Source organism: Chiloscyllium punctatum, chromosome 4 (assembly GCF_047496795.1).
Source record: "Chiloscyllium punctatum isolate Juve2018m chromosome 4, sChiPun1.3, whole genome shotgun sequence".
Taxonomy (NCBI): Eukaryota; Metazoa; Chordata; class Chondrichthyes; order Orectolobiformes; family Hemiscylliidae; genus Chiloscyllium; species Chiloscyllium punctatum.
Window position 1 is genome coordinate 89917740 of NC_092742.1, and position 24808 is coordinate 89942547.

General features: G+C 45.1%; 1 protein-coding gene across 1 annotated transcript in view; it reads left to right on the forward strand.

Annotated features, from left to right (window-relative positions):
* The window catches only part of LOC140476517 (inositol-trisphosphate 3-kinase A-like), an 87870-nt gene extending 63346 nt beyond the window's left edge, over positions 1–24524 (forward strand). Inside the window, exons 3-7 of the mRNA XM_072569265.1 lie at positions 572–785; positions 7862–8066; positions 15317–15418; positions 16739–16810; positions 18833–24524. Coding sequence (XP_072425366.1) covers positions 572–785; positions 7862–8066; positions 15317–15418; positions 16739–16810; positions 18833–19030 — 791 coding nt within the window. The 3' untranslated portion in view covers positions 19031–24524. The remainder of the gene's footprint in view (positions 1–571; positions 786–7861; positions 8067–15316; positions 15419–16738; positions 16811–18832) is intronic.
* Positions 24525–24808: the final 284 nt, after the last annotated feature.

Consider the following 24808-nt stretch of genomic DNA (forward strand, 5'->3'; position numbering starts at 1 on the left):
CCATTCTTGTCCATATACCTGTAAAGTTGGCGAGTCTACAACTGTTGCAGGCAGTGTGTTCCACGCCCCTACTACTCTTTGAGTAAAGAAACTACCTCTGACATCTGTCCTATATCTACCACCCCTCAATTTGAAGCGATGTCCCCTCATGCTATCCATCACCATCTGAGGAAAAAGGCTCTCACTGTCCACCCGATCTAACCCTCTGATTATCTTATCTATCTCAAAATCGTCCACCGTGAGAATCTCTTTCTCATGACATACATCTCTAAGATTGGATAGCACAGGCTTAAGCTGAGGGCCAAGTGGATCTGAGGAAAATATTTTTCACCCAGAGCGTGATAGAGAGGGTGAAGGAGACAAATACTGTTGCAACATTTAAGGATGAATAGTTAAAATGCCAGGGCACAGTAGGCAGTGGACCAAGTGAAGATGAATGGGGTGAGTGTTGTTTAGTGTTTGTTGCTCAGCATGAACATGGTGGACCGAAGGGTCTGTTTTCATGCTGTATGATTCTATAACTCTGTGTACACACATGTTACAACAGCGCGGTGTTCTTCTTGTCACTTAGGGAGTTTCAAGGCTGGCAATGGTGGGAGGATCCTGAAGAAGTACTGTGAAAATGAGAAGCTGTGCTTTGAGCAACTGAAAACTGATTCGCTAGCTCCCTTTGTGCCCCATTACTACGGCATTACACATGAAGATGGAGAGTGGTATATTCAGCTGGATGACCTGTTGGCTGAGTTTGACAGCCCCTGTGTCATGGACTGTAAAATGGGAACGAGGTAAGTGATAACCTTTTATGAAATCCACATTAGTGTCACTGATGACCTGGAAGTGGCCGTCATAGCACAAGGATCTGTATTTGTGTCCCATCTATCATAGTCCTTTACAGGCACAGGAGTGCTTTTAAAGTACAGTGGCTGTTGTACTGTAGGAAGTGTGAAGGTTTGCTGATTCAGGAGAAGACCGCACCTCACTCTGTGCTCAGCCAAGCACAAGGCATGTTATTTGTCAACAAATGTAGGTGAAAGGTTAAGGTTCATAGTGGAGACAAGATCTTCAGTCTCTGCTGCTTCATAATGGTGACAGCCGTATCCACGTACTCTCTTTCATTCTTCACATACAGTGTGATGGCCAATTTGAATGGACCATTGAACATTGATTGTTCCAGTGTTCTTCTCCATTGTAAAACTTCCTAAACTTGCACTTGTCTAAACTTCTGTTCTCTCGGGTACTAAGGCAGACAATGATATTAAGGTTGAGCTGTTCATGCAGAGATCCAGGTAATGTTCTGGGGTTCAAATCCCACCACAACATCTAGTGGAATTTGAATTCAATTAAAAGAAATCTGCAGTGAAGAGTCTGATAACTCATGAAATTATTTGTCGATTCTTGTAAAAACCGACCTGGCTCACTAATGTCATTTAGGGAAGGAAGCTGCCATCCTTGCCTGGTCTTGTCTACATGTGACTCCAGACCCACAGCAGTGTGGTTGACTCTTAACTGCCCTCTGGGCAATTAGAGATGGGCAATAAATACTTGCCTGGCCAGAGATGCCCTCATCTCGTGAATGAATAACAAAAGTCTGAGGGCCCCAGTTTTCCCGTGATCTATATTCTTTTCTATTTGCTCTGGGGCTCCACGGCTCCCTGACTCAAAAACCTGCTCTGACTGCAGCACTCTGGGATCTCCATGTAGCTCTCGTTCTAAATACTTGAGTATCCCCTGGTTTTAGTCTCTGAGCTGTGGGTGAGTGGGCCTTCGTTTACCAAGACTGTAAGTGATTCCCTTCTTAAACATTTTCAAATCTCTACCGTTCCTCCTTGAGAACATGGCTTCAAAACTATCTTTTACCAAGCTGTTGGTCAGATGGTGTAATGAGCTTCAGTGCCAGTTTTGTTTTGATTTACAGCCCTGTAGAGTGTCTTGGGCGGTTTTACAACATTGCAAGTGTGGCAAGTGTGTATTGTTCTTGTTGTTGAACTTGGACCAGCCCAGTGAACTATTGGACCAGGGCAGACCAGTGACCAGTTAGACTGGGCTATAGTGAGAAGCCAGACCAGGATTTGCACAGTGAGCAGTTAGGCTGCAAGGCATATCAACAAGATTAGGATATGATTGTCAATACGTGTCAGGCTGCAAACGCTACATGTCTCAATCCAGCTCAGCAAGCCCTGCCATTTACTCCTTGGCCCTAAGTCGCTTGAGTTTGCAGTGTGTTTCGAGACTGACTGGACTATACAGTTTGCATCCTTTACACAGCTAGTGAGATGTGAAGCAGCAGTCACAAATGGTTTAGCCTCATGTGTCTGTGACCACCCCCTCTCTCACATACACGCAAACAACAGACGACCAACACTTCTGTTTTTGTACTGCAGCTTCCAGTGTGTTTCTCTGATTGGCTGGTTTGTAGAATGCTAGCTCACCAAGGAGAGATAAGAAGCATGTAGCTGACAACTACGTAGATCTTTATCGACACCGGATCTGTGTTTCCCCTCTAGGACTCCACTGCTTGAAAACCACAAGAACCTATCGAACTTGTTTGCTTCAGTCAATCCCATTGAACTTCCCTAGCTGTCATGTCTGAGTTATTATTGAATTTCCACATGTTTCGTTTTAACTACAGGGCAGGCAGTGCATGGTACTTACATCATCCAAGTATTCATCTGGCCTGCATCTTAAAACATCTCCATACACACGGTGCTCCATGAGGAATATAAGGAAACACAAATGTTCAGTGTATATTCACCATGTAAGGATCAGCAATGTTGCACTTTCAACAGGAACATGCCAGTTCAGCTGGCCCACTACCTCGTCTTTAAGACCTGACAGCGTGACCCTTGCCTCTGAAAGGGGCAGTAGGAGAGTGTGGGTTCCATACCCTACTTCAGATACTTGAGATAATGCAGGCTAATGATCCAGGCTAACACTCCAGTCCGGCCCTTATGGTGGAGTGCTTGTCTCCTGAAACAGCTTTCCAGCATTGAACCCAGGCCCCACCTTCTGTCTTTCTCCTATTCATTCATTGAATGTGGGTATCACTGGGTCAAACCGCTGCTGGAACAACGCTTGAGACGGTGATGAGGTGAGCTGCATTCTTGAACCACTGCAGTCCAATTGCCGTAGGTTGACCCACAATGCCACAGGGAGAGGATTCCAGGATTTCGGCCCAGTGACACTGAAGGAACAATGATATATTTCCAAGTCAGAATGGTGAGTGGGTTGGAAGAGAACTTGCAACTGGTGAAGTTGCCTTCTTTTGAGATGGGAGTGTGCGTCGGTTTACTGTCTGAGGAAGCTGCACGAATGTCTGCTGTTCACCCTGTAGTGGGCACACACAACTGCTACTGAGTGTCGCTGGTGGAGGGAGTAGATTTTTATGGATGTAGTGCCAATCTCAGATGAACAGAAAAGGATGCTCTCTATTTCAAGCAAAACCTGTGGGGTTCCCTCTGGTAATGTAGTGAGATTGTCTCTGCAGACTTTGGTGTATCTCTGAACTGTTGTGATGGTAAAAAACATGATCGTCAATTCTTGCATAGCGGCAAGAATGAAATGAGTGAGCAGCTATTCTCTTTGTAGTAATGTAGATGGTTCTTTCTTCACTAACATCCCAGGGTCTTTTACATTCACCTGCAAAGGGCCACAGCTTAATTTCCTAGCTGAAAGGTGTGGCACGGCACTCTCTCGGTGCTGCACTGGAGTGTCAATTGTCAGTTCAGATCCTGGAGTGGGACCCAGAACCAATGCTGAGCAAAGGCTGATTTCTAAGCCTGCCACTGAGATAGTTTCCCCATTAACCTTGGGAGGGAGGCCCTGCAGTAATGAGTCTCACCGCTGGTGTTTCCTGGTGGAATAGCTGCCCTCTGCTTGCTTCTGCGGGGGGGGGGGGGGGGGGGGCTTCTGCGGGGGGGGGGAAATAACCTGTTACCTTGGGTGACCGTATCCCCAGGCAGAAGCATGGCACTGCCAATGTAGGAGGGAGGTCATAAGGGGTCCCCTCTAGTTGAAAGCGCCCTCAGAGCAGTTCATCGAGGTAAACTGTGGCCGGCGTGACCAGACCTTCATTGTGGAGGGAGCATGTTTCCACCCAGGTGACGTGTGACTCTCTGGTATCTGTTTATCAATGGGTTGGTGGGCTGGAATAGTTAATGGAGATGTTGTCAGTATCCCCCCTGCCCCCACAACTTCCTCTGCCCTCAGTGTAACTACAGGGAGGCTTCCTCCAGTCATCTGCCTGTCTTCAGCCTGAGTCAGTAAGCTCCTTACTGGGAGTCTGTCACTAAACTCACCTCAAGGTGCGTACCTAATCTGTCGTTGAGAAAAAGATATTAGATTGGGGCACAGAGAATCTGAGATACCATGGCTCCGGAGCAAAGACCCTGCCTTCTTTCCCTTCCTCTCCAAATCCAAATCCAAATCCTAGAGATGAATTTGAAATTTACACCACTGTCTCCAACAAAGTGCAGTTAGCTATAACTGATCCAGGACGAAATTGCCTTGCCAACAGCTTGTGTGCAAAGTGACTGGAGCTGCAGATCAATCTTCACGCTAATCAGTAAATATTTATTTTTGAGTGTAAATCCATGCTCAGACAAAATACTTCTAAGATAACATTCTGCCGAGTATATTTTTTCCCCCAATTTTGTGGGGGAGGTGAGTGTGTGAGGTGTGTGAGGGTTAGTTTTCAAAAAAGACAGTTGTATGTATTTTGTTAATCTTTACACCTTTGGTTGAGTAAGTTTTGTTTGCAATAAACTAGAGCTTTATTTGTTAATTGTAGATAACAGCAGTCCCTGTAGTTACTGTGGAGAACAGCAGTCCACGATTACATTTTAGAGAAGACCAGTTCTGACTATATTACTGAAATCAGCAGTTTCCATCTATATTATAGTGAACTGCAGTTACAGTCTCTCTTACAGAAAGGAGTGAAGAGAATTTCCTAAATATGATGCACTAAACAGGAGTTTTTGTGTACGTGGAGGAGAACAGAACCTGTTTCTAATACTGAATTACAGAGGAACCTCGATTATCCGAAAGTCAATTATCTGAATATGAGATTATCCGAAGGAGATCTCGAGGTCCAAATGGAAACATTACGTCAAAGGGCAGTTTCAACCCAGATCATGTCTTTTGTCACTGTGAAACGCTGCCAAGAATAGTCCTGGACATCAATTGGAGCCCAGGCACCGTCTCCAAATGACTGACCCTCCCCACCCCCCCACCTTCTCTCTCTCTCTTACCCCACACTTTCTCTGGAGGTCTGCATTGGGGTGAACCCTAAACCCCCCCCCTTCCTCAGATATTCTCTCTAACATTGTCCAGTACAGGGCAAAAGTGGAACTTGTCAAAAAGGTGTGTGTGTGTGTTTGGAGACTTTTCCCACAAAGGCAGCAGCTGTCTTACTGTTGGTGTCCACTCCAGCTGCCCCGGAGGGGGAGGGGGGCGCACGGGGAGGTGGGAGTGCAGACGGGGGTTGGACGATGGGTGTGGCGGGAGGGCGTGGGGAGGCGGTGCAGGCCGTGGCGGATGGAGGGTGTTGTTGGGGCGGGTTGGGTGGACAGAGGTTGGGGGCGGTGTGGGATGGGGTTGGGGGTGGGGCTCACACGCGCTGTGCTGCTGCGCGGGGTGTGCTGAGCCCCAGAGGAGAGGCATTAAATCAATTCACCGAATAATCAATTATCTGAACAAAATAGTGCCTGCCCATTTCGTTCAGATAATCAAGTTCCTCTACGTGTGTGTGTGTGTGTGTGTGTGTGTGTGTGTGTGAGAGAGAGAGAGAGTGAGTGAGAGAGAGAGAACAAGAGAGAGAGAGCACAGTAGGGAAGTGGTACACTCCTGATTCAGTGGTAACATTAATAATTAGTGACCAGACATTGTCAGATGGCTGACTGTTACCAAAGCCAGGTTCTGCCTCACCCTCCCTTCTTTGCCTCCATGAAGTGGAACTCTTTTTGCAACACCCTCCATGCATTGACCAATCATTGTTGTGTGGTCCTTTTCTTCCTTCATGACTTCATCGGTTACTTCGGGTGGATAGTCTTGTGTGGGCTCAGAAGCCTCTTCCTGGATAGAGATATCATCGACAGTTATATTTGGGCTCTGGGCTTTATCTTCTTGGCTTTGCCCTTGTGTGCTGCTGTGGTTTTGACCCTATTGTTAGAAGTGTGCTCTACAGAGCTGATTTTCAGCACAGAGGTGTTAGAACACTCTCATTTGAGATGACATTTAGCAACTAACCGCTGTTAAGCCAAGTGAAAACCCTTTAAGAAAGAACTTAAATAGATACAATGTGGTTTGTGCGTCAGCTGCACTCAGTTGGGGTATATCTTGTCAGAAATTTTGGGTTCAAGACCAAGTTGAGAATCTTGAACTAAATATCTAGGCAGACACTCCAGTGCAGTGCCGAGAGAGCACTACACTCTCAGAATTGCACTGTTTGAGTACTATTTACCCTGTAAGGTGGACGTAAAAGAACACGTGTCCTATTCCAAACAAGAACAGATGGAATTTCTCACTGCAGCCCTTGTCAGTATTGACATTGAGCAACTACCTTTGGTGATTAAAAACAAATTATCTGCTCTTTATCACACTTCAATTTGCTGATTTTGTTGAGTGAAGGTTGGCTGCTGTGTTTTCAACATTACAATACTGACTGCTCTTCAAAAAGACTTACTTGGTGGTACAACATATGGGATGCACTCACGTCTGGTCAGACGCTACATAAATGCAAGTTTTTTCATTCATGATATGAGGATGGGTTAAAGGGAATGAGGAAGCAATGAGGTACTGGACTTTTGGGCTTTAGTTAATCCTGTAACGAAGGGAATGATAACAACCAATTCGCAGCAATTACCATTGCACAAAGAGCAATGTGATAATGATGTCGTAATCGATTTTAATGATTTTAGTTTCATCACAGAGTGTTATAATGGGGTATGTCGGTGTTACAGTGAGGGGTGTGGGGTATATTGGTGTTACAGTGAGGGGTGTGGGGTACATCAGTGTTACAGTGAGGGGTGTGGGGTATATTGGTGTTACAGTGAGGGGTGTGGGGTATATCGGTGTTACAGTGAGGAGTGTGGGGCATATCAGTGTTACAGTGAGGGGCGTGGGGTATATCAGTGTCACAGTGAGGGGTATGGGGTATATCGGTGTCACAGTGAGGGGTGTGGGGTATATCGGTGTTACAGTGAGGGGTGTGGGGTATATCAGTGTTACAGTGAGGGGTGTGGGGTATATCGGTGTTACAGTGAGGAGTGTGGGGTATATCGGTGTTACAGTGCGGGGTGTGGGGTATATCGCTGTTACAGTGAGGGGTGTGGGGTATATCGGTGTTACAGTGAGGGGTGTGGGGTATATCGCTGTTACAGTGAGGGGTGTGGGGTATATCGGTGTTACAGTGAGGGGTGTGGGGTATATCGGTGTTACAGTACGGGGTGTGGGTTATATCGGTGTTACAATGAGGGGTGTGGGGGTATATCGGTGTTACAGTGAGGGGTGTGGGGTATATCGGTGTTACAATGAGGGGTGTGGGGTATATCGGTGTTACAGTGAGGGGTGTGGGGTATATCGGTGTTACAATGAGGGGTGTGGGGTATATCGGTGTTACAATGAGGGGTGTGGGGTATATCGGTGTTACAGTGAGGGGTGTGGGGTATATCGGTGTTACAGTGCGGGGTGTGGGGTATATCGGTGTTACAGTGAGGGTGTGGGGTATATCGGTGTTACAGTGAGGGGTGTGGGATATATCGGTGTTACAGTGGGGGGTGTGGGGTATATTGGTATTACAGTGTTGAGTGCGGACACACTGAAGGCTATCCTGATCCCCAATGCTTCTATGCTTCCCCCTCCGCAGGACGTATCTGGAAGAGGAGCTGATGAAAGCTCGTGAGAACCCGAAATTACGAAGTGACATGTACAAGAAAATGGTGGAGATTGATCCCCAAGCACCGACACCACATGAACACACGATCCAAGCTGTTCTGAAGCCACGGTACATGCAGTGGAGGGAAACCCTCAGCTCTACAGCAACGCTCGGGTTTCGTATCGAAGGTGTTAAGGTGCGAGTGCAGCTGTGAGCCTCCTTGGTGACTAATATTCATTGTCCTATCTTGCTGTGTGTGAGGAAACTGAAGGGCATGTATCTCTGGTTAGTCCTCTCTCTCGTCCTTTCCACTTTACTCTTGCCTAATGAGAATCACCACCAGTTCTAGTAGTCCAGTTTGCACCAAACTATTGACCACTCGGTCACCCTACGTAGCTGCCACAGGTTAGCTGCAAACGAAATGTTGTACCTCTCTTCAGGCACTGCCCATCCTTTCAAATCTGTCACCATCACCCTTTCTGAGAATGAGCAGACTCAATCCTTGTGTCCCAACAAAATACCTTCACATCTCCATCCTCTTTTTTTTTCCTGAATCCCTCTGATGTGCTGTCACATCCTGAGTATAGGTTCACATTTCCTACATCTCCACATTTGAACTGCTCGATCTAATTTTTTGCACTTTGCTGAAGTGGCTGTTATTAAAAATCACAGCTACTGAATGTGACTGTGGTAAACTCTCCCTCTTTAACTTGTCTACCCCTTTTATCAGGTACCCACCCCCACTCAGCCGCACAGTGACACAGTGGTTAGCACTGCTGTCTCACAGCACAGGGACCCAGGTTCGATTCTACCGTTGGGTGACTGTGTGGGGTTTGCACATACTCCCCGTGTCTGTGTGGGTTTCCTCCCACAGTCCAAAGATGTGCTGGTTATGTGGATTGGCCATATTAATTTACCCATAGTGTCCAGGGATGTGCAGGCTAGATGGGTTAGCCATGGGAACTGCAAGGTTACAGGGATAGGATAGAGGGTGTGGGTGTAGGTGGGATGCTCTTCAGAGGGTCGGTGTGGAATCAATGGGCCGAATGGCCTGCTTCTACATTGTAGCAATTTCTATGAAATAACTTGCCTCTGTCATCCATCTGGGTGGCACTGCCCTTGCCTATTCACAGTCTGAGAACCATTACTTCCTTCTGTTGCTCCTTCATTGACGTAGCTCACTCCCTATTCCCTCTGCTTTCTCATCTCCACACGGCCTATTCAGCATATCCTCCAAAATCATAGTGTCAATTCCACGAGTAACATTGACAATACCCAACTCTATGTCACTGCCACCACCTTCCAGAACCAGGGGGTCACAGTTTAAGGATATAGGGTTAGATTAGATTACTTACAGTGTGGAAACAGGCCCTTCGGCCCAACAAGTCCACACCAACTCCTCCAAAGCGCAACCCACCCGGACCCATTCCCCTACATTTACCCCTTCACCTAACACTACGGGCAATTTAGCATGGCCAATTCACCTAACCTGCACATTTTTGGATTGTGGGAGGAAACTGGAGCACCTGGAGGAAACCCATGCAGACACTGGGGAGAATGTGCAAACTCCACACAGAGTGAGGCAGGAATTGAACCCGGGTCTCTAGCACTGTGAGGCAGTAATGCTAACCACTGTGCCACCGTGCCGCCCATGGGTTGGCCATGTAGGACTGAGATGAGGAGAAATGTCTTCACCCAGAGAGTGATGAGCCTGGGGAATTCTCTGCTACAGAAAGTGGTCAAGACCAAAGTATCAAATGTTTTCAAGAAGCAGATAGATATAGCTTTTCAGGTCAAAGGGTACAGGGAAAAAGTGGAAACAAGGGTGTGGAGTTGGATGATAATGGCAGAGCAGGCTGAGGGCTACTCCTGCTCCTATATTTCAAGTTTCAACCCTCTCCAATCCAAGAGCTATCTGATTGTTTGTCCAATGAACATCAATTCTGTTCTGTTAACTATGCTGAAGACTGAAGCTTTTGTCTTTGTGTCCCATCATAATGTCATTTTCCATACTACTGATATGATTCTCCTGCCAAGCCCCTACCTCCGGCTGAACCGGACTCTTACACCCTTGCCTTCCTCTTTGATCCTAATGATTCCTGTGGACACTTTTAGGTCAATGTTCAGTGCCTTTAACTTTCTCATGTGGCCACACATTCGGTGGTCTTTAACAGGGGTACAAGGCCTATGCTGCACTTTCTAGGCCACTGTGCAGTCGTACATACACGTCTTAGCGGGAACATCACTTGAGCTTCCAACGTCAAATCCTGTTCATCAGAGAGATGGCAAATCATCCACACATCTGCTTCAATACAGCTGCTGCTTAAATCCTTAGCTGTATTTCTGTTGTCTCTGGACCCATTTATTCCATCTGCTCGGTTTGGCTTCACGAAGCTGAGTCTGCTTGAAACTCTGCTGTCCATTTATTAATTCCACTGTGCCCACCAATTGACACAGACTCCATTTCCATCAGTACCTCTAACTGCTATGCCCTCGTCCTCGTGCCTAAATGCCTTACTTGCCTTAACTCAATCGAGCTCTGTAACTCCCTCCAGTCCTACAGCTTTCCAAGATGTTAGTGTTTCTCTAAATCTGGCTGCTCATTCATTCGTCATTCATCTTGCTACAGCTTCTTCCCCACCCCCCTGCTTTTCTTGGCTGCCTCAGCTGCCTGAGGACTGAACGCTGGAATTCCTTCCCTTAACTTCCTCACCCACGTTCATCCTCCAAAAAGTTCCTTAAAACCTCCTTTGATAATGCTTTTGGGTCAACTGATCTCATAGCTCCTTATGGCAGCATTGCCTTACATTTTGATTGACAATTGCTCCTGTGAAGTGCCCAGGGATGTTTTGCCACATTAAAGGTAATTGTAGAAATGTAAGTTGCAATTATTATTGTGTGGTTTGCTCCCAGTGAAGAGTTGACCCAACTGAATCAAGGTTGGAGAATGGCCACAGAGGTGAGTGTGCCTGATCTCAGAACCTTCCATTATTCGTCTTACTCAAAAGGAAGACTTGCGAGCATGTATGAGCGGATATTGTGGGTCAGTGCAACTGTGTTGTAAAACAGGGGCTGGCATCACAGCCAAACCTCCACAGAGCATTGTGTAATCCTCAGGAAAATGTGGGAATATCTGCCACCTAGTGGTAATATGGAGAGTGGCAATATACAGAACATGGGAATTTTGGAAAAGAGCTCGGATTGCATTTGTCATCCATAACATGTGTGTATATACTTAATATGCATATACACACACATACATACACATGAACATACATTATAAACATTCGCAGATGCATAGATACTACTTTCATATCTATATGTAAAACACAAACTTACACAAAGGCAGCTACAGCCTATGGAAGGATGTTGTTCTGGATGCAAGATATTGCACCTTTCAGGGACAGCTCCTCCATCAGGTTCGGTACAAGTTGGATTCAGATTAGCACAACACGTTGCTGTACCAGAGCTCCTTAATACCCAATTAGAGTGTCACACATTCGATGCTGGCTATCCAGTGACACTAATTAATACCAGTTTGTGCTGTTGGTCCATACCAATCACTGAACACAGGGATTGTTCCAGTCTCATTTCCCACCAGATTCTTACAGTGAGGATAGAAAGAGGCCAATGCGCTATGTGTGTATTTACTGAGGTGCCACATGGGCAAATTCAGGGCTCGGTGGCTGATTCAATGCCTTAAGGGTACTGACAGCATAGGAATATTGACACCATGCTTACCCTGTCAGTCATATTACCATTGCGTATCTGCTGCAGCTTTCAATGTGATGGCACCACCTCAGCTCCCTCTCCTAGATCTAGAGTGATGCAGGATTTCTGGGCATTAGAGTTTGCAGTTGGACAATGCCTTTACAATAAAAATCATCCCAAGGGCTTTCACAAAAGAGAAATACATGACAATTCAAAGAAAGAACTATGAGGACTTGGAAATTAACCTTGGTTTAGAGAGGTGTAAAGGAGGGTTTGTAAATGTTGTTTGTGTATGTGTAATATTGGGACAAGATGCAAGCTCTCAAGGATGGTTCTCTGTCATGACTTTGCAGCATGGGTGAAGTCTTGACCTGTACATACTTGTGTTTGTTTTGGTTAAATAAAAAGGTAATGTTTGACTTGACTAAAAAGACTCCTCAAATATTTACCAGCCTCATACTCCCTTCCCGTCCCAACCCAATTACTGTATAAATTATAGAATTATAGAACAATACAGCGCAAAACAGGCCTTTTGGCCCTCGATGTTGCACCAATCTGTGAACTAATCTAAGTCCATCCCCCTACACTATCCCATCATCATCCATGTGCTTATCCAAGGATTGTTTAAATCTCCCTAATGTGGCTGAGTTAACTACATTGGCGGGCAGGCCATTCCAGGCCCTTACCACTCTCTGGGTCACGAACCTGCCTCTGATGTCTATCTTAAATCTATCACCCCTCAATTTGTAGCTATGCCCCCTCATACAAGCCAACATCGTCGTCCGAGGAAAAAGACTCTCACTGTCCACCCTATCTAATCCTCTGATCATCTTGTGTGTCTCTATCAAATCCCCTCTTAGCCTCCTTCTCTCCAATGAGAACAGACCCAAGTCCCTCAGCCTTTCCTCATAAGACTTCCCTCCAGACCAGGCAACATCCTGGTAAATCTCCTTTGCACCTTTTCCAATGCTCCACATCCTTCCTGTAATGGGGTGACCAGAACTGTACACAATGTTCCAAGTGTGGCCGCACTAGCATTTTGTATAGTTGCAGCATGACATCACGGCTCCGGAACTCAATTGCTCTACCAATAAACCTAACACACCGTATGTCTTCTTAACAGCACTATCAACAGCAACTTTCAGGGATCCATGTGCATGGACACCAAGATCCCTCTATAAGTCCACATTACCAAGAATCTTTCAATTGACCCAGTATTCTGCCTTCCTGTTACTCTTCCCAAAGTGAATCACCTCACATTTAGCTGCATTGAACTCCATTTGCTACCTCTCAGCCCAATTCTGCAGTTTATCCAAGTCCCCCTGCAATCTGTAACATTCTTCCACACTGTCCACTACTCCAATGACTTTAGTGTCATCTGCAAACTTACTAACCCATCCACCTATGCCTGCGTCTAAGTCATTTATAAAAATGACAAACAGCAGTGGCCCCAAAGCAGATCCTTGAGGCACACCACTAGTAAGTAGACTCCAGGCTGAATATTTTCCATAAACCACCACTTGCTGCCTTCTTACAGAAAGCCAGTTTCTAATCCAAACTGCTAAATCATCCTCAATCCCATGCCTCTGCATTTTCTCCAGAGGTCTACCATGTGGAACCTTATCAAAGGCTTTACTGAAGTCTATGTACACCACGTCAACTGCCCTACCCTCATCCTCATACTTGGTCACCTTCTCAAAAAAATCAATGAGGTTTGTGAGACACAACCTGCCCTTGACAAAACCATGTTGACTATCTCCAATCAAATTGTTGCTTGCTAGATGATTATAAATTCTATCTTTTCCAATCCTTTCTAAAACATTTCCTATAACAGATGTAAAGCTCACTGGTTTATAATTACCTGGGTCATCTCTACTGCCCTTTCTGATCAAGGGCACAACATTTGCAATCCTCCAATCCTCTGGTATTAAACCTGTAGACAATGATAACTCAAAGATCAAGGCCAAAGGCTCCACCACCTCCTCCCTAGCTTCCCAGAGAATCCTTGGATAAATCTCATCCGGCCCAGGGGACTTATTACTTTCACACCTCCTAGAATTGATAACACCTCCTCCTTACTAACCTCAATCCTTTCTAGTCTAATAGCCTCTATCTCAGTCTTCTCCTCTAAAATATTCTCCTTTTCCTGAGTGAAAACAGATGAGAAATATAAATTTAGCAACTCTCCAATCTCCCTAGGGTCCACACACAACTTCCCACTTCTGTCTTTGACTGGCCCTATTCCTACCCTAGTCATCCTTTTATTCCTCACATACCTATAGAAAGCTTTAGGGTTCTCCGTTATTCTACCTCTAAGGACCGCTTATGTCCCCTCCTTGCTCTTCTTAACTCTCTCTTTAAATCCTTCCTAGCTAATTTACATCTCCATCACTTCACCTGAACCATCTCGTCTCAACGTCACATAAGCTTCCCTCTTCCGTTTAACAAGCGACACAATTTATTTAGTAAACCACAGTTCTCTTACCCTGTCACTTCCTCCCTGTCTGACAGGGACATGCCTATCAAAGACAAGCAATATCTGTTCCTTAAACCAGCTCCACATTTCGAATGCCGCCATCCCCTGCACTTTGCTACCCCATTCTATGCATCCTAAGTCTTGCCTAATTGCCCTTCCCCCATCAAATAATTCTTGCCCTGTGGCATGTACTTATCCCTTTCCATTGCTAAACTAAACATAATCAAATTATGGTCATTCTCTCCAAAGTGCTCATCTACCACTAAATCAAACACCTGGCCTGGTTCATTACCAAGTACCAGATCCAGTGTGGCCTCCCCTCATGTTGGGCCTTCGACATATTGTGTCGGGAGACCCTCCTGTACACATTGGACAAAAACTGATCCATCCAATGTACTAGAGTTATAGTCAATGTTGGGGAAGTTAAAGTCCCCCATAATGACCACCCTGTTCCTTTCACTCCTACCCAGAATCCTTTTGCCAATTCTCTACTCCATATCCCTGGAACTTTGCGGAGGCCTATAAAAAACTCCAAGCAGTGTGACCTCTCCTTTCCTGTTTCTAACCTCAGCCCATACCACCTCAGTAGACAAGTCCTCATCAAAAGTTATTTCAGCCACTGTTATACTGTCCTTGACTAACAAAGCCACACCTCCCCCTCATTTACCACCTTCTCTGATTTAAACCCTGGAACCTGAAACATCCATTCCTGACCTTGGGTGAGTTTGTGAGAGAGAATTCCTGAACTTGTCTGCAATATTACATTATAACGTATAACTGAAGGAGGATGTTATGGTGGCTCAGTGGTTAGCACTGCTGCCTCACAGCGCCAGGGACCAGAGTTTGATTCCCACCTTGGGCGACTGTGTGTGTGTGGAGTTTGCACATTCTCCTCGTGTCTGTGCGGGTTTCTTCCCACAGTCCAAAGATGTGCAGGTTAGGTGAGTTTGTCCATACTAAATTGTCCATAGTGTTTAGGGATGTGTAGGTTAGGCGCATTAGTCAGGGGAATGGATCTGGATGGGTTACTCTTCAGAGGGTTGATGTGGACTTGTTGGGCCAAATGGCCTGTTTCCACACCATAGGTATTCTTTGGTTCTATGATGTGAAGCATTACGTGGGAGGAGATATCTCTATTTCAGCAGTCTCTTACATAAAATCCTGCTCTACAGTAATTTTGATTAAGGTTTTAAGTTCTGTTTAGTAGCTGTAACTCTTCCTGGGTGCAAGAGTCATGATGTTCTCTTGTTTGATTACAGAGAGCGGACGGCAAAGGCAGCACAAACTTCAAAAGGACCAAAACAAAGGAACAAATTCTTCAGGTCTTTATCGACTTTGTCAATGGAAACAAGAAAGTTGTGGTAGGTTATCATCAATGCAAGGACTGAAACTCCAAATATAGGAGGAAAAACACATACGTAAATAATTAAAGAGCTATTAAAAAAGGTTGATTGGTCAACATATGGACTAAGACACAAAAATGCTGCAGATGCTGGAATCCAAGGTAGATGAGCAGGAGACTGGAACAACACAGTGAACCAGGCAGCCTCCCCTCCATTCCTCTGATCGACCCTTCCTTCCAGCTACCAATCGGATTCATCCCTTCCATCGACCAACCAGATCGTACCCTCTACCTGTGTTCACCTATCACTACCTCACCATCCCACACTGCCCCCCCATCCACCCCCCTTTATCTGCAGCTCCCCTTACACCCACCCCCAGTCCTAAAGAAGGGTTAGACCCAATGCTGCCCAGTCTGCTGTGTACTTCCAGCCTCCTGCTCATTTACAATATATGGACGAAAACATCATCATAAAAACACACGCTCTCTCACGCACTCACTTTTTCACCCACTTCTCTTTCTCTCTCTCTCTCGCGCTAATACTTGCTCTCACATGCCCATTCTCTCACTTCCATACTCGCTCTCAGCATACATGCTTTTTCATGCAGTCTCTCATCCACTTGCTACCTCTTCATCACACACAGATATTCTTCACATACGTGTCTCTTTCACACACCTCTCTGTCCCTCACATGTATGTGCTGTTTTACACACAGTCTCACATACACTCCCCCTCATAAAAATGCTCTCTGACATATGTTTTCCCATACACTCACTCTCTCTCACACACACACTCCCCCCATGCATGTGCGCACACACCAACTCCCCCCCACATACACACTCACACACTGTCTCTCAAACATGTTGTCTTACACACTTTCTCACATATGTTCTTCTCACACACACTCTCTTACACACACACACTCACACAAACCTCTCTCTCTTGCACATATGCTTTCTCATATGCACATGCTCTCTTTCTGTGTCTCACTCACCAATAGATTTGCCAGCACTTCTGACCAGACTAGTAAAGCGAAATGGCACCAGCTCATTGTTTTTCATATATTCCTATTCCTGCAACCAGCCACAATGTGAGCGGAGTGACGCTGTTTGAATATTGGAAGCATCACCCAATCTCCAGGAGAAGGTGGTGGTGCTGGAGGGCATAGTGGACCAGGAGCAGGGACTCTAGTTGATTCCCAATCTGTAGTCTATAGAATCTGGGGCCACAGGCAGTGCAACCATCCACCACCAACTGAGGCCTGCGCAGACCAGGGACAGTTTCAGCTTGATCTCAACCCCCATTGATGTATTAACCTCTGCTTTGTTTGCACCTGAAGCAAGCCTACATGACGAGACTAATGGAGATTCGGAAAGCTCTGGAAACGTCGGAGTTCTTCAAAAGGCATGAGGTAGGGATCACGGAATTGCAGTGGTTAAGGGTTCTGGCCTCCCTATTATAGGAAGGATATCACTAAACCTGAGAGGGTTCAGAAGAGATTTACCAGGATGTAACTGGGAATGGAGGGTTTGAGTCATAAGGACAGCTGGATAAGCCAGGACATTTTTCAATGGAGCGTAAGTGGTTGAGAGGTGACCTTACAGAGGTTTATAAAATCATAAGGTGTCATATGTCAGGTGTCTTTTTCCTAGGCGAGGGAATTTCAAGACTAGCAGCATGTTTTTAGAGTGAAGGGAGAAAGTTTTGAACAAGAAATGGGGGCAATCTTTTTACACAGAGAGTGGTTCGTGTGTGGAATGAACTTCCAGAGGAAGCGGTGGATGCGGACACAGTCACAATGTTTAAAAGACAGTTGGACAAGTTCATGAATAAGGAAGATTTGGAGGGATATAGGCCAAACGCAGCCAGGTGGAACTAGTTTAGTTTGGGAACATGGTCAGCATGGACTCGTTGGACCGAAGGATCTGTTCCATGCTGTATGACTCGAAGCACCCCTCCTAAAGTTTGAGCAGATAATCAAGGCTGAGAGCTCACTGCTCAAGCTGCTGTCTTTAATTGAGACATTAAGCCAAGACTTAGTTCATCCTGTTTTAAAGAAGGGCAAGGGAAGTTCACACCTCCCATGCCCTTGGTAATATTTATCTCCTCATCAACATCATTGAAAATTACAAACCTAGTCATTGTCGTCTTGATGTTTAGGGGATCTTGCTTTGTGCAAGTTCATGATAACATTCCCAAAGTTGCATCATGTTGAAAATTACTTAGTTGACTATTAAAGCACCTTTGGAGATTTCTGAGGATGTGAAAGGTACTATATCATTGCAGGTCTTTCCCTGTGTTTTATCTGGTTGGTTTGAGAGACTGAGTAGACTGGGATTATATTCATTGAATTTAGCAGAATGAGGGGGGAGATCCTATAGAAACATATAAAATTATGAAGGGAATAGAGAAGATAGACATGGAGAGGATATTTCCACTGGCAGGTGAAACTAGGACAAGAGGGAAGTAGAGGGAGCAGATTTAGGACTGAATTGAGAAGGAAATTCTTCACCCAGAGGGTTGTTAATCTATGGAATTCCTTGCCCAGTGAAGTAGTTGACACTTCAGCCAATGTTTTTGAAGCTAAGATAGGTTTTATTTGAACAATAAAGGAATTAAGAGGTACAATGAGAGGGTGGGTGAGTGGTCATGATCTTACTGAATGGTGAGGCAGGCTCAAAAGGCCAAATGGCCTATTCCTGCTCCTACTTCTTATGTTCTTATGTAAGGATACAAGGGCAGCATCTGGGTACAAGCCAGGACACCAGGGCAGGGGTAAAGCAAGAAAGATGACTGGGTATGGGGGTGAGAGGTGCGAGGGAGGAGAATGTCCTTTCTTCTGAACCTCCCAGCACCCCCCACCATCTGCATCACCAGCCCCCCCAAACAACACCCTACTGCCCTCCTCCGACCCTCCACCCGCTCTAACCCTCCAAACTTTCACCATCCTCTAACCCACCACCCTCTCAAGCGCCCCCAGCGCGCCTCACCCCATCCCTTCACAATTGCCCCACCCCACCCACATCCCCAGTCTCCACCCGCTCCAACCTTCCAACCCCACAACCCCGTCAAGTACCCCATCTCATCTAATCCCTGGTCAGGTCCAGCTCCGCAACCCTCCCCCCTCCCCCCCCCCCCCCCCCCACCACCACCAACCGACCCTCCATCTCTCCTCCAACCCTGTACACCCCAACTCTCCACCCTCCCCAGACCATCCACCCGCACCCTGACCCCACCCACAGTCTTCCCACAACACTTGCACCAATCCCCCACCCAAATGCCCTGTTGTTTTAATTTAGTCCTTTAACATCCCAACTCATTCTGGTTGAAACCTTTTATTTTTAAATCTCGACATGTAAGCGCCGTGGTTATTTTCTCTGCCTTGCATCTGAGTTTTCTGACCTTCGCCCTTCCCCTCTACATGGTGCTGCAGGTTATCGGGAGCTCCTTGCTGTTCATACATGACAAGAACGAGGTGGCAAAGGTGTGGCTGATCGACTTTGGGAAGACCACCAGGCTGCCGAGCGGAAAGACTCTTAATCACCGTCTGTCCTGGGAGGAAGGCAACAGGGAAGATGGCTACCTCCTGGGGCTTGACAATATGATCGCCATTGCATCCAGCATTTTGTGATGCTGGGCCAAATTCCTCCTTTTCCCTATGTTTTCCATTGGGCAGTAGGAATATTGTACGGGGCCAGTCTCCCTCGACCTGGATGCGCGCTGCTGTTCAAAGCGGTGAGGGAACAAAGAAAGAGAGAGGACATTTTGGCGAGATGCAACTAAGGTTTCCCCACTGCCGGTGGGCTTTCTCTTGGGTGACTTTGTGTCTTTAATTGGACCCAGACTGTGAATGGGACGCACAAAGGTATCAGAATGGTGGAGGTGACGCTCTTATCTTGTGGGAAATATGGTTGCTATTCACTGTGGAACTGTTGCGAATGGTTACTCTAGGATTTGGCTTGAAATAATATTTGAAGGACAATTGCAATTAGATTCTGCTCATGGATGATATCAATGCAAAGCAAGAAAATTTGTGGGTGCTCTCCTGAAAGATAAGGTGACTTCCCCTTCACCTTGCACCTCACAATGTCCAGGTCTAAAGCAGAAGTGGCCAACACAGGAAAGAGAAAACGGGGAACTGCAGTCCTGGTGTATGTTATCATAAAATCCTAGGATCTATTATAAAGGAAGTGAGTACTAGATATTCAGAAGTACTTGTCTGATTAGGCTGATGCAACATGGACTTAGGATGAGTGGATATGTTTGACAAGCTTGATAGCTTTTCGAGGATGTTATGAGCAGAGTTGATTAAGGGAGAACCAATAAATATTGGGTATTTGGATTTTCAGTAGACTTTGATTAAGTCCCACACAAGGTATTTGTAAACAATGAAAGTGTTTGGGATTGGGGCTATTATAGTAACATGGCTTCCAGACAAAAAGTAAAGAGTAGGGATAAATGGCTCATTCTCCAGTATGACAAGTAGGGACCACAAGGGTCAGTGCTTGAGCTCCAACTATTCACAATCTATATCAATGACTCTGATGTGGGGTCAATTGTAATACAGCAAATTCTCTGTAATCGAGATTCCAAGCATCCAGAATGGAGACTTTAGTGGCATTAGCAACCAGAAAGGATTAATAGTTCAAGAATGACTTTATCAAAAAAGACAACATCACTTATCATGGCCAGATATACCAGGATTTAAGAGTGGCTTGTTTTTTAAAATACAACTTCATCTTGTGGCAGCGACAGGACCAGTTCTCCCAGCAGCCACTTGTATTCCTCATGAAACCAGCAGATTCAGCTAACCAGCTTCCCTCCATTTTCCTGTGTGGGCTGGTTACTCTATTGGCAGGTGCAGCTGACACAAAACCTGAGAGTTGTGAGGATTTATACAGGCTGAACATGACAGGCAAGAGCCTGTAGATAAGTGTGAGGTTATCCACTTGGTAGGAACAATTCAGGTGCAGAGTATTTCATAAATAGTGAGTAGTTGTGAAATGGCGATGTCCAAAGAGGTTGAGGTGCCCTTGTTCATGTAGGTGTAGCCAGCAGTTCAGAAGGTAAACAGTCTTTACTGCAAGAGGGTTTGTGAACAGGAACAAATAAAGACCTCATTTGGAATATTATATCCAGTTCTAGTTGCCTTCCCTAAGGAAGGATAGATTTTGAATGATTCCACATCCTTCACTATAACACTGATATACTCCACACCCCTCATTATAACACTGCTATATTCCACACCTTTCGTTGTAACATTGATATACCCCAAACCCCTCACTATAACACTGATACCCTTCAGTGATGTTCCCTATATTCTCACTATAGTACACTCCATACATCACCTACACTCCCTGGCATAACAGCCCAGCCTGTAGTATTGCTGCTAACAGATGCTACTCCATTGTGTAATGCACATTTCATGTTGATTACTGACATAAAATCAGTGACTACACTTTTGATTCATTGTCTGTGATTTGAGATGTTCTTATTTGACAGACACGATGTGAATCCCAAGCTCGTCCTTTACTTTCACTTCCTCAGGAGACCGTTCAAAACTGAGTGATGCTTCTGTCTTGGCTTCCCAGTAATTTTCTGCAGCTCACTGCCTGGAAAAGGGGTTATTTCTGAATAGAGCTGTCTACTTTGGATTATGCTTTATTTATATCCCATACACCAAGTATGGAACACAGCAGGGTTTACTTAATGAGGTCTGAGTGGAAGGATACCATGAGTGTCACATAACATGCGAGTGTTCTATTTCACCTTCTCGCATTGATTATCACTGTCATATTTTCCGCAGTGATAAGGAGATTTGGGTTATTGATGAGTTATTTGTATCATTATGGGAAATCTCTTCCATGTGTCACATCTCTCATATGCAGCTTACAAAAACAGGAACAGCTGGAGATGTCAATTCAGCCCCCTCAAGCAAGTCCATCATCCAGGAGACAGTGAGGTTTGAAGATGCTGGAGATCAGAGTTGAGAGTGTCTTGCTGGAAAAGCATGGCAGGTCAGGCAGCATCCGAAGAGCAGGAAAATCAATGTTTCAGGCATAAACCTTTCAACAGAAATGAGGCCTCATTCCTGATGAAGGGCTTCGGTCCAAAACGTTGATTTTCCTGCACCTTGGATGCTGCCTTACCTGCTGTGCTTTTCCAGCAACACACTCTCAACCCAAGTCCATCATTCAGTTAACTCATGACCAATCTGTACTATAGTCCATCTCCCTACCTACCCTCTATACCCCTGATTTATCCTGATCAAACAACAATCTATTAATCTCAGCCTTAGAAATTCCAGATAACGCACCGCATATTAGGGAGCTGGTTGCAAACTCTGCATTTTTTGCAAATTTTGCCTTTTGCACCGAACCTGTCCTCATTTGGGCCCCTTCCTCTTCCTCCATCTCCATCAAAAGTATTGACAAAAAACATTTTCCAACACCTTTCAGTTCTGAAGAAGGGTTATACTGGACTCGAGGTGTTAACTCTGATTTTCCTTTCTCCAGAAGCTGCCAGACCTGCTGAGTTTCTCCAGCAGTTTGTCTTTGTCACAGCTACAAATTTCCCTTTTTTTGATGGAATGAGCTTCCTGTTTTCCTTTTTAAATAACCTAGATCTTATTTTAGGATCGTGGTTCCTGCGTTCTGATGTTCCCTCATCAGAAGAAATTGCTTTTCCTTACATACCCTGATAAATTCCATGATCACTTTAGACGATTTGACCAGTTCATCCCTCACCAATCCGAACCAAACAGGATAGCAGCCAGCCTGTCTTCACAATTTAATCCTCTCAGCCAAAAGTATTGTCATTTCCGGGGCCAGTTCCTGAGATCTGATGTCGGAAAACCAATGTGTAGGACCCTCACTGCCAGCTTCTCCCTGAAATGGTGTTATCCCCATCGCTTTCCTGTGCCACTCTCATGACATTTATTTTCACACAGAGCAAGGTGAGTGTCTAGAACAGGCTGCCAGAGGTAGTGGTGGAGGCGTGTACAATTTTATCATTTTAAGAAACATTTGGACAGGTACATGGATGGAGATAGGAATGAAGGGATATGGACCAAACACAGGCAAATGGGACTAGATTAATTGTGAGAACTGGGCAGCATGGCCAGGTTGGGCCAAAGGGCCTCTTTCCATGATGTAGACCTCTCAGGTTGGCGATCCCCCAAAAGGTTTATTCTTCTTGGAAACACAGACTGATCCAATTATCCTGAGATGGCACCAATTTGGCAACCTGCCCAGGTGAAGTCTCACTGCTTGGACTCTGAGCTGGGATGGCGATCTGTTATAAGCTAACTTTCAATGAACTTTAAATCCAGAGTTATTTGACAGGGATGTACTATCAGGCTGAATGGTAGAAGTAATCAAATTCAGAAATGAGGAGGAATAAGGATCTCTCTCCTAACCCACAGTGTTTCCATTACTGAGAGGGTACCCTGTGATTTGGCAGAATACTGGCAGTCAACGGGTTTAACTCATGTCAGTGCCTAGACATTTGAGGCCATTCAGCCCATGCTGCATATGCCAGGTCCCAATCCCTTGCACTGTCCTCATGGCATTGTATTTATTTTCCTTTTCAAGTACTTACCCAATTCCATTTTAAAAGTTGCCAATACATCTGTTTCTGACACTCTCTCAGACAATTTAATCTGGATCACAGCAGAACAATTTCTCCTCATTTCTCCCTCTGATTTCTAAATCTGAGGCCTCTTGTCCCTCGTGTCAATGAAACTGTTTCTCCACATAAACAGTTTCAACATAAGTAGTTTCAAACACCTCACACCTTGTCTCTTATCCCATTCAAAATGGCTGCCAGGATAGGTAAACAATTTCTGAAGTGATAAATTCTTCACACCCACAATGAGGGGCACTATAGCCAGTGTTCTCACTGGATCCTAAATCTTGTTTTTAATACTTGCTGTTCTGGAATTTATTGCCCATCCCTACTTTACCCAGCTAACAACTTGTGAGACCACTTCTAGGTAGTTAACCAAATTGGTAGGATAGGGTTTACATTTCTATTGCGCCTTTCCCCTCAGTGCGTCCCTGAGCACTTTACAGCCAATATAGCGGTTTTGAAGGGTAATGCTGTGAAGGCTGTGATATAGGAAGCTGAGCTATTCTTCTCATGAGTGAACTCTTTTGGATTTTGCAACTATCCAACAGCTTCCTGGTAACTGGCATGATTTTTTAAAAAAAATTGTGCTTGTGTTCTCAAACTGTCACGGCAGGATTTGAACTCATGTTAACAGTCCAGGGAATTACTGCAACACGTCAGAGTTGAAGCATTCACAGAGAATGAGGGATTGGTGACACACTCAAAGGATGGCACCACAAGGTGACAAGTGGAGAAACTTTCATAGAGAGGGTAAAACCTTGGGGGGAGAAAATAGAGAGACAGTGTGATTCAATAGGTGCAGAGAGAATAAGAGGAGAAAAAAAACTGAGATGTGGAGAGAAATATTTTATATAACCCTTCAGTACTGTGCCTGGAGTGGTATGGTCATTTTCTTCACTCTGCTCTTTTAGTTCCATAATCTGTGGTCCATTTTCTCTCTTCTAGGAATAGAATTCCATGAACTTAAAACAAATTTTTAGGAAAAAATGCACCCTGATGGGCTCAAAAGTGTTAACCACAAATGCACAGTCTCACCCTCCATGAGGAATGAATTTGAGTGTGTCTCTCAATGCAGAAATGCATTTGAAAATCCAGTTCCCAGTCCTGCACAGATCAGTCCAAGAATCATTCGGGGAGCCACAACTATAGTATTGCTCAGGTCAGACCATAGTTCTTCAACTTCAAAAGAAGGCATTAGAAGTCTCCTGATCCAATCCTGTATGCATTAACACTTCTGTATGTTGTAAGGTGATATGGGATTCAAAGTCAATGTGAACTGCACAGAGCTTTGCTGGAAACCAAAACAAAATCCCGGAATCTTGCAGTATAGAGACATAATTGTGAATTTTCTAGTGTATGTTTCAAGTGGGAATGTAAAGTATTCTGAGGAATCTCTACTGTATGTTACTGAACACTACTGATAATTATTGGTGTGACCTTTTTTCTGACTGAGTTTAGGACATATGCTGTACAATAAATCATTCGTGTATATACTGTGTTTTGCAATAATATTTGCTGCTATCTCTGTGACCTCTCACAGCCTTACACCCTTCCATAATTTCCTGGTAAGTCTTTATCTAATCTTCAAGACTTTCCAAGTTTGGCACCATTCCGTGCCCAGAGGTTTGACCCTGTACCCCAGTATAACATACATTGGCAAGCTTTTCATCAAGGTATGGGCCAGACCTTAACCTCATTACAAAACAATTCAGGAAACAGATATTTTCTGGAAGAGATCACAGACACAGATATTTCCTGTCTTTTCATCTTCTTGAGCTTT